This window comes from Cyanistes caeruleus, chromosome 1, assembly GCF_971803275.1.
Source record: "Cyanistes caeruleus chromosome 1, bCyaCae1.hap1.1, whole genome shotgun sequence".
Classification (NCBI taxonomy): Eukaryota; Metazoa; Chordata; class Aves; order Passeriformes; family Paridae; genus Cyanistes; species Cyanistes caeruleus.
The window spans coordinates 33,812,781-33,830,025 of NC_141701.1; the positions used below are offsets into that span (position 1 = coordinate 33,812,781).

A 17,245-nucleotide genomic window follows, 5' to 3' on the forward strand; every position below is an offset into this window, starting at 1 on the left:
TTTTTAAGGAGTCTCAAAAGCAGCATTTTAAAGTAGAATAAGTATTCTCTTTGTCTAGCATTAATCATAGCAAGAGGTTGTAGGAGTGGCTTCAATAAACTTTTAGATCATTTTTAACAGTATTATGACTAACACTGAAACAAGACGCTCTGTGTCTAGTACAAGCCAATAATAGTTCCTTATTTAAAACAGGGATTAAATGTGATTCATTTCCTCTTTTATTTTTCTTTTTTTAATTTTACTTTAAAAAGTGTAATTATAAAGATGCTTCAGAGTTCTAAGATGGAATTTTCAGTCTAACTTTCCTGAATCCCTGCCCATGCCAGCATAATCAGGCACTGAGAATGCCTTATGCAGTTATGTCATAATGGTCCTTCTGCTCATCTTTAGTTCTCTAAAATGCATTAATGCACATAAATGAAGATTCTGACTAAATGCACTGTCCCTTCCCCTGTTTTTTACCTTCGTTCCTGCTTTGAATACAAAATTATTCTTTGAAGCTCAGGACTATTAATTTTGGTTTCTGGATTTCTTGATCAATTAAATAGCCCTATTATCATATACAAAAACTAAATATGTCTCCATTAAATTTAAATTTTATGTGTATGTTTTCTTATTTTCCCCATGTTTATCTTCTTTCTTACAGTGATATTTCACAAGACACCCAAGACAATCTAACAATTCACTGTTGCCATAGGAATATAGGATAGTCCTTGCTTCTGGCTGCATGCTGATTTAGGGACCCCTGCACTGATTTATTCTCACCTCAGTAGGAGAAAAGAGAACTAACTCAGAATTAAAAGCTCTAAACTAATAGTAGAGAAAAAAACAAGTTGCTGACATTTGTCTGCATCAAGCTGTTTTATTGTTTCAGTCATGTTGTGAAACTTCATCTGTGTCAGCCTTTTTCTTTGTCATTGACTCATCTTTTCCTCCTTTCATCTCATTTCACCACCTACCCTCCAGCAACTATTTCCCTCTCACCTCAGCTCCCCACTTTCAGTTCACATTCTTCCTCGATTTAGGTTCAGAGGGAAAGCAAAGGTGAAAAAGAATCTTTAATGCTTCCACATCAGCGGAGCCCTGAAACCCCACACCTGAAAGCTGATGGAACTTAGCCCACTGGGAGGAGCTTTGCTGGTTTACAGCCACCCTGAACCAAGCAGGGTTTGTTCTGCATATGCGCTTGGAGCCTTGGCTGGGTTTGTGTGTGCTGGCTGCCAGTCCTTCCCAGTGCCTTCCCTGCCCCCGTCAGCAGATTGCAAAGGAGTTTAGGAGAGGTAAAAATGTAAAAGGACTGAGCAGCTAAGGGTTTTGGGTTTTTCTTGTTTGAAAGAAGCGGGCTGAGGGACAATGTCATTGCTCTTCACAGCTTTCTGAGGAGGGAAGGCAGAGAGGGTGATATGGATCCAGTGATAGGACATATGGGAATGGTTCAAAGTTGTGCCAGGGGAGGTTCAGATTGGACATAAGGATGCATTTCTTTACCAAGAGAGTGGTCAAACACTGTACTGGCTTCCTGGAGATGGAGTTGTTGCCCCAAACCTGTCATTGTTCAAAAGGCATTTGGAAAGTACTGTAAATGACACTCCATGGAAGTGGTCAGGCAGTTGGACTCAATGGTTGTTGTAGGTCCCTTCCAGCAGAAATAGTTCTATCCTATCCTATTGTGTTGAGGTAATTTTCTTCATAGTGGCTGGTTTGGATTTGTGCTGAACACAGGGTTGATAATAAAGAGATGTTTTTTGTTATTGCTGAGTAGGGCTTACACAGAGCCATGGCCTTTTCTGCTTTTTCTGCTGCTACACTGGTGAGGGGACTGGGTGTGGCTGGGGAGGGCTGGGAGGAGACACAGCTCACAGATGACCAAAGGGATATTCCAGGTCAGAGGACATCATGCTCAGTATATAAAGTGGGGGGAAGAAGGAGGGAGAAGGGAACATTTGGAGTTATGACCTTTGTCTTGCCAAGTCATTGCTACATGTGATGGAGCCCTGTTCTCCTAGAGATGGCTGAAAAACTGCCTGTCCCTGGGAAAGGGTCAATGAATTCCCTCTTGCTTTGCCTGCATGCACTGCTTTTCCTTTCCCTATCAAACTTTATCTCAACCCATGTGTTTTCTACCTTTTACCCATCCAAGTCTCTCTTTGATCCCACTGGTGGGGGAGAGAGTGAGTGGTTGTGTGGGCTTAGTTGCTGGCTGGGATTAAACCACTATACCTGTCCCATCCTATATTCTATCCTATGTCCTATCCTATCTTATCCTATGCTATCCTATCCTGCAGAAGTTGAGCCACTTTATTCTTTGCCAAACCTGAAGTTTAAACATGCAAGTTCCTATGCCTGTTCCTCAGTGCTGAGACAAGCACTGCAATGGTGCTGCAGCAGGAGCTTTTTCTTGGATAACGGCACTAGCATCATGCACTTTCTTCTGGGGGTAGAAGTTTGCCCTCATAAAGACATTGCAAAGACCAAGGGTAGGACATGGACTGGTTAAAAGGGATGGTTTGTACTTGATGGCTTTGCTTTGCCTTGCTACTGGCATGGCTCCGGCTGTGACTTGCAGCTACATCAGGAAGACAACACCAATTGACTTTGTAACTACCTGGGGTCTCAATTTCCTGGTATTAATCAGTTGTGCCACAGCCTTGAAATTAAGCCTATTTCATTACTGATTATAATTAGGGCATAAAACTATACATTCAGGATGAATCATTGTGACGCCCTCCACTGTAAATAGCTACTTAGGCAGGACTTCCAATCAGCTTTGGGCAGTTAATAGACTGTAATGGATTTGAGACAGTTGCTGCTTCCTTATATAGAGGAGAAATGGATTAGACAAGTCATGAAAAGTGTCCCAACAGTAGGCAAGCTAAGGGTTTCTATGGAATGTAAACACCTAGTATTTGCAGTAGACAAGTCAGTGTTAAATACCTTGTCAGATTTTATCACAAAGTTACAAAACCCCGAAAAACATGCAACCGGAAATATAACATAGCAGCAATATTTTTACAGGTGCTTTTTCATTTTTGTGATGTATGACTGACTTTGAGTATTATTGCTCAGCCTAGGGAATGTTCAGATAAGGCCTGAAAAATGAAGACTTCATGAATTTAAACATGTCCTCAAGATCTCATTTCCCTTTTTTCCTGTTTTGAAAGGTATGCTTTAAATTTGAAAACAGTTTAGATGGAAATACCATTACAGGCTGAATATATGTATAGCATTTTCCTTCATTAGCAGTAACCAGATCTGGGGGAGTGCCAGGGGACTTGATGTGATAATGCTGGAAAAGGAGTCTGGTTCAGGGCTGTGCTACTGCAATCAGAGCTGTCTTGCTTTTGCTTTCTCCGGGCCATTAGAAGAGGCCATGTCACACAACATATTGAAAAGTGCCCTCTAATTAGTTGTCTACAGTAAACAGTACAGAGTAGCAGCAGTTCATTTCTGCTGAACTGGACCTGAATACTGAGAAATCTTTGCTGGCTAAGGTCATGTCCTCTGTACATTCCCATAGAGCAGAACTGAACCCTGGTCCTGACCATGGCTCCTAAATGCCCCTGAAAATACCAACCTGTGTTGTTTTATCTCAGCAGTACTTCAACATTGCACAAGCGCAGCTGTTAAACAGGGATGGTTTATCAGATTCACTCAAGGAATTTGGAATTGCTGCATTTTCGTGGGGAAAAAAAACCAAAAAATCTCCTTCTCCATTTTAGAACTGAGCTGATACTACCTGTAATGGCAGATCCCAAGTTTTGTACCACTCTCTCATAACTGAACCACTTTCTATTGGGTCATGCTCCAAAATCTGACAATATGGATGTATTCAAAGGCAGTTATTTATATACAGCCTTAGCCCCTGAGAAGTGTTCCTGAAAAATGCAATGGTCAGGGGATCAACATGGAGGGAAGAAGTTTGTCCTTTAAGAACTGATGTAATATGGGCAGAAATGTATGACAGACTTTAGAAATACTTTCAGATAAATGCACAGGGATAGAACTGGAGGAAAAAAGGAGTGAAAGAATTAATCACTGGATAACAGAAAAAACAATATAAAAATTGGCAATTTTGAGCTACTTCACAAGTACAAAGTATCTTTTCTTATGAAAAGAAAAATTGCCCAGAAATTTTACAGACTACAAAATTTTGCATTCTTGCAGTATAAACAACATTGATTTTAAGTTATAGCAGTTCTCTAGTTATAAAAAGTGCATGAACTACATTGTCAGTTCTAGAAATGCAGGCACCTAGGTCAAGAGAGCAAATATTTCACCTGCATAGCATTCTCTACCAAATCTATTAAATTGCCTGTAGTTAGAACTCAACGTCAAGAGACTTCTGTTGTTATCCAATAAACATCCACTCTCAGGTGCAAACAAATAGGAGCCCATGAAAAGGATATATTTAATCTGTTAGCTATAAATAGTAATTCCAATAATAATCTGTTACTATTGTATCACGTACATTTAACTTGCAGAGGACTTAGCTTTAACTCTCTTTCACTGCATACTTTAAAATGGAAACTCTGCAGAAAGAGAACCTCAAAGAAGTACTACAGAAAGTGTTAAAAATAATTATTGCATAAATTATATTTTCTGTCTAGAGATTTTTGGTACATAGATTACTTAAAAAAAGGTTAAAAGAATTTGCTTTCTTAAAAAAAGGTGCCACTCTACCAGAAAGGTCTTTCTGTTAGAGAACACCAGTAAGTTGATAGTGAAAAGGTTGGACACAGCCATGCATTGAAAGAGATGAAACCAGTGAATCCAGAGATCTTCCGGGAATATCTCTGGATTTTGTCCAGAATAGACTTCATACATCCAATCAAGAATTGCTTAAATTTAAAGAATTGTCAGATCTGGGAAGAGCCACTCTCTGTTTGATAAAAGCTTAAATATTTAGGCTGAACTGTGAACTATTTAGGCTGAAATATGAAATACCATGCCTTGAAAGATTATTTTTAGAGATAAAGGAATTTATCTTCATATTTCGTTTCAACTCATAAACAGAGTGGTATTTTAACTAGAGGTATCATAATTTCTGGCAATTCCTACGAATTCTTGAGCAACTAAATTGCAGGCATGTTTCTGTCAGCTATGAGGGATGACTCTTCAGGGTCTAAAGTGAGGAAGGGCTGCTCACAAAAGCACTGAAGTATGCACCTAGTTTTAAGCACATAGCTGGTCCCAAACACATGTGCTTCCAGTTAAGCCTGTGCATAGATGCTCCACTGAATCATTACTAAGAAAAGATGGTATCAGTGGGCAGATGGTAAAGAAGAGACAGCTTTGAATCAATGTCCTGGTAAAACAGTTTGACCACCATGTGCCTTTTGACTCCTTCAAGTATCAGGAGTTTGGTCTGGAATCTGGAGAATCCACAGGTGATGTTAATATGCCATAGCATAATTTTAGTTGGGTTTTAGTGGCTGCTCAGGGTCTGGCTGTCAGTAGCTGGCCAGCCATTCGACACTTCTGGCCAGCTCTTACCAGTGTATGTGTTTTTATTCATACTCTGCAGCTGGTCATAAAGCTGACCTATACAAATGTATGGTCTGTGATATTTGTTTTATGAGAACATAGATACTCGAGCCAAACCAGACTACACCTAATAAGCCCCATTCTAATTTCCTTTGCAATATCATCTGTGAGCTGATTGATGGCAAGTGTTCTTTCAGTATGACAAATAGACGTGCTTTCGACTGAATGCTGATATGATAATTTGATAAATATGAATATCAATAATAAAATTAAATACTTGTGCTAGGTTTTTAGAGGGTGAAGAATATGTGAGAAATAGAAGTACAGGCTACAAAACACACTTTTTGGATCAGAGCCAGGAGATTCTTGCACATTTACCACAAAGCTGATGTTTGGATTCAGCAACATTTCTCCAGTGACTACCCGTAAAGCCTTAGATCACTGTAAAATACACCGAGACCTAATCTAACTAAAATCTCTCTGTACAGTCTTCAAGCATTTTCTCCGAGTGAAACATTATGTCCTCAGGGTAGTTTTGGGATACAGTTCCTCAGGAGGAAGCACAATATTATGCATGTCTAAAAAGAGAGCACAGGGAAGGTGCAGTCACAACGTTATACCTGTCTAGCACGGTGTGAGTTCAGGTGCTCGCATGTCATCCCAACACGGGCAGCACGATGCATTTTTCTGTTCTGCCCACTGTCAGTGCTCATTGGAGCTGGCAGAAGGCCATGGATCTTTACAAGTTTCAGGCCTTTGCTGTTCACAAACTGGAAGGTAGTGTCAACCAGATGGTAGGAGATGTATGCCCATAAAATAAACAGACCTGTGTCTGGGTTTCACTGCTGAGTCATCCAATCTAAGAGCTGAAATTTTAAACACAGTGCTTTGCAGTCCTCATTTTGGGAGGGTGATTTTTATTTTTTTTTTTACCCTATTGGGAAAAAATTTAAAAAAATATTGTGGTTTGTGTAATTTTTCTAAGAGGATGAAAATGCATATTTGGCTATGGATTTGATACTGATTATAAATAATGGATTGAGCAGTACACTGGAGACATCCAGCCTATCAGTCACCAGACCTCATAAGGTAACTGTGATCTGGGAAAGAGTGTTAGGTCCCAAAAGTCAAAATTATGCCTTAGGAAAATTCCTATGACTCAGACTGGAGAGAAAAAGAATAAATACTTATGAATTAACTCAACTCCTTAATTACACGTTTAGGTAAGGGAAGAGAGAAAGAAAAAATATAAATGAAAACACAGTTAACATGGTTTTATTTGATATTTGTTAAGTATCCAGAAGAATTTCATGAGTGAGAAGATGGAATGAGTTCAAGAAAAATAACCTGCTGGAGGATTTAAGAGCAGCTTGCCTCTAAACCTCCTGAACTAACATATATTCTTGTCTCAGGTTATTCCAGTGGAAAGCTGAGAAGAGATTTGTGTCATGATAAGGTTGTATTAATCCAGAGAAACATTTGTTCACATGTTATTTTTTCTGCTCTGTTGGAAAATTAACAAAGCTTTATTACAACTTGACACCAACTGTTTCCCATTTTAAAAGCAGAGTTATGCTGCAGACGAATCAGTATTTCTGTGCAGTGTAGATTATTACTGAGAGGGTAAATATATATCAATGAAATATAAAAATTCCCTTCAAACCATTTAAGTGTTAAAACCCATCAGTATCCACTGCTAAACCAACTGGGCTCAATCAGGTGATCTCAATAAGTTACACCATGTAAACCAGTGACAAATTTGGCATATGAACTATGAAATAAGCCTCCCATTCCCATCATAATTTCTTGAGCATTCTCTCATGGGGAGATGTGGAGGGACCACAAAGGAAATGTCTACCTTTCTCCAAGCCCCAAAGCTGAGCTGGGAGCCCATCAGCTCCTGCTCCCTTTGCCAGGGGAGTGAACCTGGCCTGATGTGATGGGACTGCCTGTGCTTTGGGTGAGCACAGATCAACAGCTGGGGCAGGGCAGGAGCTGAAATCTGGTCTATATCCAAATATGACGTGGGCAGGTGACCTATAACTCACTTAAAAGTTCATAAAATTAACAGCACCTCCCAAGTTATGAAATTGAGGAGGAAGAGGAAAACATGCAATCCTCAAGGCCAGGTACTAAGCAAGCAAAAAATTAAGAGCATGTACTAGAAGGAACATCTGGAGGTCATTTATTTCATCCTCCTCCTCAAAGCAGCAACATTATTAGGTTTGGATGTATCCTGGGGTGGACTTTCCACAGCCTCTTTGGGCTCCAGCTCTTAATCATATTTATGATTGTGCACTTTTTTCCATGCAACTATTTAGAATATCCCTTACTGAAACTTGTCTCTGACTGAAAGACCTTTTGCTGTGCGCCTCTGAGACATACCTGGGTCTGTCATCTCTCTAATTAGCTATTGGTTAATCAGAGGAAACAATTAGCTTCTTCCTTTGCTTTCTATTCCCCTGACTAAACAAACCTCTGCCCCTTCCCAGTACTTCCGCCCCATCTCTGGGGTCCTCCCTGGACTTGCTCCAGCGCACCGAGGTCCCGCTGCTCATGGAGATCCCCAGCTGGATGCAGCATTGCAGGTGCAGCCCACAGGCACCAGGGAGAGGTGAGCACTCTCTTCCCATGACCTGTTAGCAGCGCTCTTGCTAGCACAGCTCAGCAGGAGCACCCCCGTCCTTGGCACGGGCCCACTGCTCACCCCCGTCAATGACTGCGGAACATAACTCCAGAGTGAACGCACCCCGTGCACACCTCAGTTCTGAGATGTTCTCAGGGAGGTGGGTGAACACTTGGAAACCGTCCTCCCATAAAGGGGATTATGAAAAAAGCAGCAAGGGGACAGCGATGTGATCTACAATGAAAGTGATGCAATCTGTCAATGGTGTTAGAAAATTTAAATACATTAAAAAATAGCAGTGAAAGTATTTAATATTTATATTTTACAGGTGTTTAGCATCTTCTCTTCACACCCCCTGTTTTTTAAGTTTATCTATTTTCAGATACACATTGGACATATAAAAAATAAGAATTTTGAAATTTTAATTAAAAAAAATATTATGCTAGGTTTCTTTATATTCCTTTCTTTTAAAGAGAAAATAAGCTGAAGCAAGTATTATCCTGAGTACCACATCCTTGGAGATTTTGGAACAAGCAGATCTCAGGATCGCACCTCATTTTAATACAGGAAAAAATATTATTTTCTCTTTCAGCTTCATTTTCAAATAAACTGCATATTGACTACAGCAAATTTAAATTAAGAGCAAGCTTTTAATGGTGTATTAATTCCCCAAATGCTTATTCTTAGTTTCAGACATTTAGCAGCAGCTTCCCAAAGACCAGCAATTTCACTATTTTAGAATCTGTCAGCAATTACTCATTCTGTGAAAGTAATTTTAATTTAACTGATGTTAACTGTAACTGATTAGAGTAAACATAGGAAGTATTATAAGCCACCGTAATTTAAATGAAGATTTTATTTCTATATATGCATCTATGTAATTGAAATAAAATATACAAATCTGAAAAGATAAAACAAAGTTAATTCAGGCACAGCAATATTTTCTCTTTTCTAAGAGGTGCAAAATGACTAGAGCAAATCTGCTGCAGGAACCTCATATTAAACTATGATGGCTCAGAATTTAATATTGGAACACATTTGTACTAAAGTACATTTATTTGACCTACTAAATATTTTTTTTTTTTTTAAGAACTTCTTTACATGGAAAAAAACCCTGCAGACACTTATTTCACATTGCAATGCCTCCCTGAAGTTCATATTAGTCCAGTGTTGGTCCTTAACTTCACACCTTACCTATTCTATGCTGGCTTTCCTGTGAGCACCACAGGTAGTCTGTGCTTGAGAGAGAAACTGGCCTTGTTTCCTAGGGCTGGCATGAGGGCAAATGGAGTGGGAGGAATAGGTCTGCACCCCATGGGCTGAGCCCAGAGGATCCTCCACCCCTCACCACACTCTGCCTAACAGAAGTTTTCCATAGGCACATTTAACTTCAGCATCCCTGCAGGAAGCCTTCAGGATGTTGGAATTACCAGGGACAGCCTTGATCTATTTTTTAAAGAAAATAATGTATACACACCAATGGCTGTGTCTGAAAATTGGTCTTAAAGAGACCAATTCAGCCCTTTCCCTTATCCAGCTGTGAGGGATGGCTGCTAGGCTCTGTGCAGCCAACATATCTTCAGCATTGAAAAGACTTTGATGAGAGTTTGTAGGTGGGAGACCCACTATCAAACACTATTGCTCTTGTAGCCTCCTTACTGACTGCAGCCCTTCTTCCTTCACCCTTTGATCAAACTGGATTCACCAATATAGGATGGACTACTGCCCCAAGCTGAGAACAGGGCTGTGAGCAGGGTTTCCTACAGCTTCAGGTGTGGTACCTGGTCAGGATACTTAACCTTTTCTATTCATATGTGAAAAAATAGTTATTACAAACCTGGATTTTGGCATAAGAGGTAATTAATATAAGGAATTGAATAAATATAAGGAATTGCAAAGAAAATATTTTGTTACTTTAAAAAGAAACCTCTTAGCGCCTAACAGTCTAAACTACTTCACTGATCTCCTTTAGATTTTATAAAGCATTCAGATTTTCAAATTTAATCTCTGTTTACAATGGCAGTGCTTGAGCCCCTGAAAACTTTGCCCTTGGGTGAGACTGCGATGCTGTGTATATCCCTTCAAAAGCAGCAGCATTTAAGGAGCATGTGCGAGGTGAGAGCTGTGGCAGAGGACCCGACCAAGGATGTGACAGCCAAAACATGAATCCAGTCCAATCCGCGATTAACCACGAATTACTGTAACCCTACCCAGTGCAGGAGGCGAAGGGGAAGGGCAGGGACGGAGCCTTTCTCTGGGTGAGCTGTCCCCAGCGCCCCCGGGCTGGCCGTGCCGAGCGCGGCCTGCTCGGGCCAGGCACCATGGGTGGCAGCGGCGGCCAGGCCGCACAGAGAAGGCTTTGTGCCCTCCTTCCAAACAGCCCACCGAGATCCCAGCGCCAGCCCCACGGCTGCTGCAGTGGGCTGAGCAAACATCTGAGGGGAAAGCGCAAGCTCCAGGCTCCTGGCCTGCCTGGGAGAAATCACCTCACACTTCTCCGGGGAGGTGTGTGGGGATGGGGATGGACTACAAGGACGGCAAGGCAGGCACAAGGCACTGCCTGGGGCCCCCAGCCTGTGCCCCAGCGTGGCTGGAGGTGGTGTCAATGAGAAGGCGTACAGCTCGCCTACACATCTCCCCAGTAAATCCATCTTCATGTGTTACCATAGGTGTAGCATTAATTTGGGATGGATTGAAGAGAATTTGGAGTCAGAATCGCTTTTCTTAATTTAGCTCTCTTCCTGTGCGTGCACTGCAGAGATGCAGGTGTAAGCTTAGTAGCCAGGGGTGCAGTAATTTCTGGTTTTATGAGCAGGCAATTAGACCTTTGTATCAGAGTCAGGTGTTATACTGAAATCATTTAGGCTGCGAGAAGAAAAAGTAATGCTCGGGAATGGGTATCACTGCCTGAATCCTTACAGTGACCTGAAATAGGGAGTGTTTCTGGGCAAGGGCACCCTTCCATTTTAAGTGTTTCAATAAATAATAAAGGATGATTACTAAGTGTGCTGTTCAGTTGTTCATCCCAGCAAATGAAATAATGTGTAATCTTAGGACTAACCAGCTTGCTTTGGTAATGCTTTGAACTAGCCTGGTGAGCACAAGCTTTCACTGCTCAAAAAGCTTCTCTCCCTTATTAACAATTATCACTGAACTATCTTGCATATTTATTAATAGACACGATCAAATAAAAAGTAGTCATTTCATGTTATGTTTGTGGACAAGAGTTTTACCACAAGTTCTGTACTAAGACAGCAAACAAAGGACCAGGTCTTCAACATTTTAAATTGGACCACTGCTTAGAGAAATTTGTCTGGTTTTCTTTTGCTCTGAAGACATTAACAACAGTGAACTTTTAGTTACCTTCCAAAAGCCATATTCTGCAAATTCTTTTGACCCAGTGTAAAATGCATATTTCCCTGTGACACCTAGAAAACTGCAGGTAGTCATGGCTTACCTGTCCTGGCTGTTCACAGGCTGTCTGGTATCTTGCTTGTTGGCATAATTCTTTTACTCTCTCATACTTTGGTAGTTGATTAGACTGCTGAGTGTTTTTGTTGGATTCCTCCTTCTTGCGTAGAAATTTGCTTATTAAAAAAATAAAGCGAAATGTTTTAGATAGATTGTTCTAAGCCCTAGCGATGAATGTAACTTGAACAACAGAGCTACTTGAAGGTTTAATGTCTCAAGGAAAAAAATCCCCACACTTCTGTTAATGACTTTCTTGTAGGTCACACACTGAAAAAAAGGCTCAGGTGATTGGCTGAAAATCGCCACAAGATAAATAAGTGCTGCTAAAATATGTCTAACTGGTACAGATCAGCACCATTCATACATAAATGAAGGTTCTGTCACAAAGCAAAACTCTTTGAAGCAACACTTTCTTGGCTGGAAAACACAGCTGAAGACACAACAGGACTTTCATACTCAGCACAAGCTTGGCTTTATCTTACATATAATGATGTGTCTTTTATGCACTGCTTTGTAACACAACAGACAAGGTTTTCATAATCTGTAAAGTCATAAAGTGCCAAAAGGAAATTGCTGTAAAATTTTTACCCACAGAAAATTTTCACTGCAACAACTGACAAGGTACGAGGGCATAAGGAGTTATCAGCAAAGAGAGGAGCAGTTACAGTCATGAATCTTAACTACACATAAGACTTAGCTGGAATTAAAATGAAGAATGTTTCTAATATATAATGGAAAATACAAAATCAGATGATAAGAGGATTCTACACAGTTGGATTTCAAACAGAGATTTGGGAAGAAAATGACTCGGATAATGACAAAACTGGGCACAAGCACAATGTTAGGGAAAGAGGCTAGGAGAATCACCAGAAAAGCATGCTTCCAAATTTCTTCAGAGAAAGGGATTAAGGAGCTCAGTAGATTGCAAATGCAGTGGTGGGAAACTAGGAAAAAAGTCATGCCTGTCAGTTTGCTTGCAAAATTTACTGCTTCTCTGACCATAAAAAAGAAGAGGAGGAAGCAGAAAGGAAAGCATGCACAAGGGAGTGTTCCCAGCAGGCAGACTCTCCCAAAACTCTCTCACCCCTAATAATTACCCTCTTTCCACTAGAAATGTGTCACGCCAAATTTTGGTCTTCTTGTTTGTCCGAAACCTGAAAATAAAATAATAACATTTACTGCTGGCACTGAAGCATACCACTGTAAGTGTTAACAAATTATTTTTGAAAAAAAAACCAACTCTCCACTTATATATATGTGCAATTTTATAGATCTACTACTTAAGAGACTTGAAATGGGAAAGTTGTGGTCGTTGCCATGACACAGCTCATTTTCACAGAATCTGTTTTTCCACTCAGTTGTTGATTTACTAAGGTGTTTGCTTCTGAACTGGCTGAAAAGGGAACTTGGGACCCACCTGTTTCCTGGTCTCTCCAAGTCCAGAAGCTTTAGTACAGATTTGCCATCCATATCTGGAGGTGTGTCAAGGCCTGCTATATCCAGAATTGTTGGAGCAAGATCAATATTCAGAACTATCTGAGGCACTCTGCAAATCAACAGGAAAGGTCATAGTTGCCATGTGTTCAATGTGTAAGTCTTCACATTCTCTTGGAAATAGAATGATAATTAATGCTTATCAGGGCTTTGAAGATGTAAAGCTCTACAGAAGTGCTAAGTTTAGAAAACCCCCTTTGAAGTCTACAACTGAGAATGATAGGCCAGTACTGCAGACTGACATCACAAAGAAAAAGTTAAGCACAATAAAACAAGGAGGTGCAGCAGCAACACTGCTCTTATCTCATTGACAATGAGGGCATGATGCTAAATGACAGCATGAGCAGTAAAGATGAGTGCATTGTTTCTAAAAGCAAAACCCAAGTTTAACCCTACAGGACTGTGCATTACACAGTTTTCTCATCTGCATTATAACTTATTCATAATATGCAAAGTGAAAAAACTGCCTCTTCATGAGACTCATTGCTCTGCAATAATAGGGCATCCTTTATGAAATCAAACTAGACAGAGTGATAATTACATGCTCTCAGAAACATTTTACATTAGGCTCAACAGCTGTGCTAGAGACATAAGGGAACGTACACTGATCCCGGCTCCACACTTGGACCACGAATAAAGAAAGGAACTCGAATGTCGAAGTCATACGGCATTGACTTCCCCTTGACCAGTCCGAACTGCCCAATATGGTATCCATGGTCAGCAGTATAAATAATGTAGGTATTCTCCAGTTCTCCCATCTCTGCAAGCATTTGGTGTAACTGCAACCCAGCACAGAAAGAAGTGAGTTATATGTAGCAAAACATGTTTTGTGCAGAATCATGTATAACCATCATTTATAATCCTTAAATATGCAGGACCAAACACGGCACCAATGATGTTGACACAGATTCTGGGGACTGGCATTTGTACATCTTGCCTCTACTGTGCTGTGAAAAAATCAACATACCAGTTCAATCTCACACTTGACAAAGGGGACAATTAAACAGCTCCAGAAAAGTAGAGTAGAAAAGATATAGTAATAATGGGGTAGTTGCCTTAGTATGTCCAAAATTCATTGTGTACTCAAACAGTGCTTGTGAAAAAAGTCTGCTACAGCTTTAGGGGAAAAGGTACTCAGATTTGATTTACTGTGCTAGTCTACAACTTTCTCATTTCTTACAGTTGTGGGCTTGGGAAAAAGCTGTAAATTTTTATTAAAGTTTAAAGAAATCTCTCTAGGGGAAGATCTTTGGTCATGGTGCTTGGTTTTGGAACAAAAAGTCATACAAAGTAAACCTAATAGTTCATGTATCATGTTACCTATAATTAGCAGTACACTGCATTGCCTAACTTCTGCAAACACTTGTAGACTGACACCTGAGTTACTGTGATTTGCCAGTTCCCAGATTTCAACTGAAGGACAAACTGTGAAGGGATTGTGTGAAATTAATAGAAGTTGTCATGTGTGCACCTGTGTCTATCCATGTGTACACACAGGTGATGCATCTTCTGTTAATACCAGGCTTTATACTAGGCCCAGTGGCTTTTCCCTTTAAGAAAGCCCACTATTTTTTTGAACCAGCAATTGAAAGAAGAAAGCCAGGAGCTTGGCTTCTTGTTGCAGAGAACCAGAATTCAATTCCACTGGGAAAAAGTGGAGTAATTCCTCCGTACAATGACCTTCTCCAGAATGTTGTTGGTTAAGGTAAAGAAAGAATTAAGGAATTTAATTTTGTTATTGATGAATAAGATTGTATTTACAACAGTCTCTTGCACTCACTCTTTCCATAGAGTCGTCAACTGACATCAAGGTCTGAAGTCTTTTGCGCTGCAAGACGTTGGTAAACTCCATGTGGATTGGCAGCATGGGCCCCGTGTACTGCATAATCCAGTGCTTATCCATGTTTGGTGCGTAGTTATAGCTGGGAGTACTGGAGGAAAAGAACAGATCTGAAAAGTTGTGCAGCATGACAGACATCAGAGGGAGGTGGAAACTCCTCCAACAAACAGTTAAATCACAAATTCCATATGGTATCTGACAAATATCAGGAATGTCACTTCAGTGGCTTCCAAGATTCACTGGGTCATGTATCAGCTCCTCAAGATATTTTAACCACTTACTTTCCAAGCTTTCATTCAGACTCAAAGATGACCACAAGTTCCATGTTAATATTTACAATTTGCCAAAATCTATTTCTCAAACAAACCTGTAACCATTTAAAAGGCTTATCTGCATGATGCATCCCATATAGATAAGAAAAATTAAGGAAGTAAGAGATCAAAAATGACTGCTTACTTAAGGTATATTGCCCTGATACTTCCAGTAGAGAAATTACTTTTAAATAAAAGTCAAAGAAAGGTATTTTCCAGTGGGACAAATAAATTTAGTAGTCAGTATAAACAACACCACCAGTGTTACAGCCAGTTCTACACTAAATACTGTTGAGGTGTTATTTTCTATGTGAATGTAAAACTCAGTGCATTACAAGCACAAAATTAACCATGACAACAAAACTGAGCTAACATGGCTATTGATACTAGTACAAAGAAGAAGTATGGCACAGAGTCCTATCTAAAGCAAGAAATGATGCTTGAAGAGTTTGCACAAACATCAAAAGAAATATTTAAGAGTGGTGTTCCAGCCACAGCCAGTGTATTTTTGAAAGATAGCCTGTAAGAAACAAGAATATTTTCCCAGAGGTATCACCTTGGGAGAAAATGTGTGGCAAAAAATGTGTCAAGTAAATTTTCTCTACAGAGAAACATGTTACAAAAGTTCTCCATCCATCTTGTTTTTATGCCTAGCATACGTGACAATTACAAGGTGAAGAGAAAGCAAGCAAAATCCATGACCCATAATGGTTTCACCTACGTATGAGCAGTTTCCTTCTCTAGAAAGAAGGAATCTAGGTTTTGTCATTTTCATTAAAGTTCTTTGGGTTTTATTTTCCCCCTGTTTCTAGTACGCTGCTGTAGCTGATACATGAATAGCAGCATTATATTTGAAAATTAAACATAAAGAGAAAGTGAAAGAAATACTGTTGGGTGATTAGATTAATTTGATTCTTTTTATTCTCTTTTCAGTTTGCAATAAAAATGCAATTCAGTATTAATTTACTGTTTAGGCACTGAAAATTATAATGTGTATTTACAAAAGGTACATTTTCCCCTCTGAAATATGTATGTGTCGTTGTCTTTTCTTAAAATGAACAATATCAGAACATTGTGTAATGTAGAGTTAGAGGTAGAGGTAGAGTTGTACCTTAAATCCTTCACTTAGGTTGCATTTTTCTTTACATGGTTGCATGTGATTCCAGAATGGTGGAAGCAGTTGATTTTTATATTAGATATCAAATGTATAACCTTTAGCTACAGACTCTGAGAACAAAAACCAGCTGAAAGCATAATGTAGTAAACTGATAATCAACTTCAATAAATTAGTGGAGTCCACATTTTAACTGGAGAGCATTATTTGAGGAGTTGGAGTTTGAGAAGTATGCCTTTATTACACACAGCAAGTTTTGACTATTCTACTTAATCATTAGACTCAAGGGAAAAGAGAATTGATGCAACAATATCACAGGACTCCAAAAGAGATTAAGAAGTATGAGAAGGTTAGCTCCCTACTGAGCAAAGACAAGCATAAACTAGAATTCCTTTTCTGTTGAAAAATCTTTTATTTCATGTTGAAAAGTCAAAGTTTTTGTAATTTCCCATGGTAGATGTCTGATTTTTAAAATGAATACTGTCATAATATGAATAAGATTTATCCCAGGAGCACAGCCCTCTGTGTTGCTGGTGGATAGCCAGCAGTCCTAGCAGAGGGAGACCACTGAAGAAGCAAGTCTTAGGAATTTTGTCACCTACCACTTATCAGCTATCAGACAGAAAAGAAGGATACTTTCAGTGCGAATTTTTCTCTGTTTCCTTGGAAGTTTATCAGACAAGACGTTTTCCCATGAAAGAGCTCATTTTTGATTAATCAGCCATTCCTAGTAAAACCCTGCTTTTTTTCAGTGGGGTCCTGAGTGCCCCAGCCACAGAGCGATGAGGTGGCTGTGAGCTGCGCTCAGCTGGCAGCGTGGTGACAGCCTGCTGCTGTGCCAGGAAGGAGAGCCAGCTGCTGAAGCAGGCTCAGGTCTTATGTTCCCAGGCTATTGTGAGCAGCCT

The 17,245-nt window shown here is 39.9% G+C and overlaps 1 protein-coding gene across 8 annotated transcripts in view; it reads right to left on the bottom strand.

Moving 5' to 3' along the window:
• SULF1 (sulfatase 1) overlaps positions 1–17,245 on the bottom strand; it is a 123,459-nt gene that overhangs the window by 18,618 nt on the left and 87,596 nt on the right. For all 8 annotated transcript variants that reach the window (XM_023920925.2, XM_086885568.1, XM_086885592.1 and 5 more), the window contains 5 exons: positions 14,856–15,006; positions 13,679–13,854; positions 12,999–13,127; positions 12,679–12,735; positions 11,568–11,697 (listed from right to left, as the gene is read on the bottom strand). In XM_023920925.2, coding sequence (XP_023776693.1) covers positions 11,568–11,697; positions 12,679–12,735; positions 12,999–13,127; positions 13,679–13,854; positions 14,856–15,006 — 643 coding nt within the window. The remainder of the gene's footprint in view (positions 1–11,567; positions 11,698–12,678; positions 12,736–12,998; positions 13,128–13,678; positions 13,855–14,855; positions 15,007–17,245) is intronic.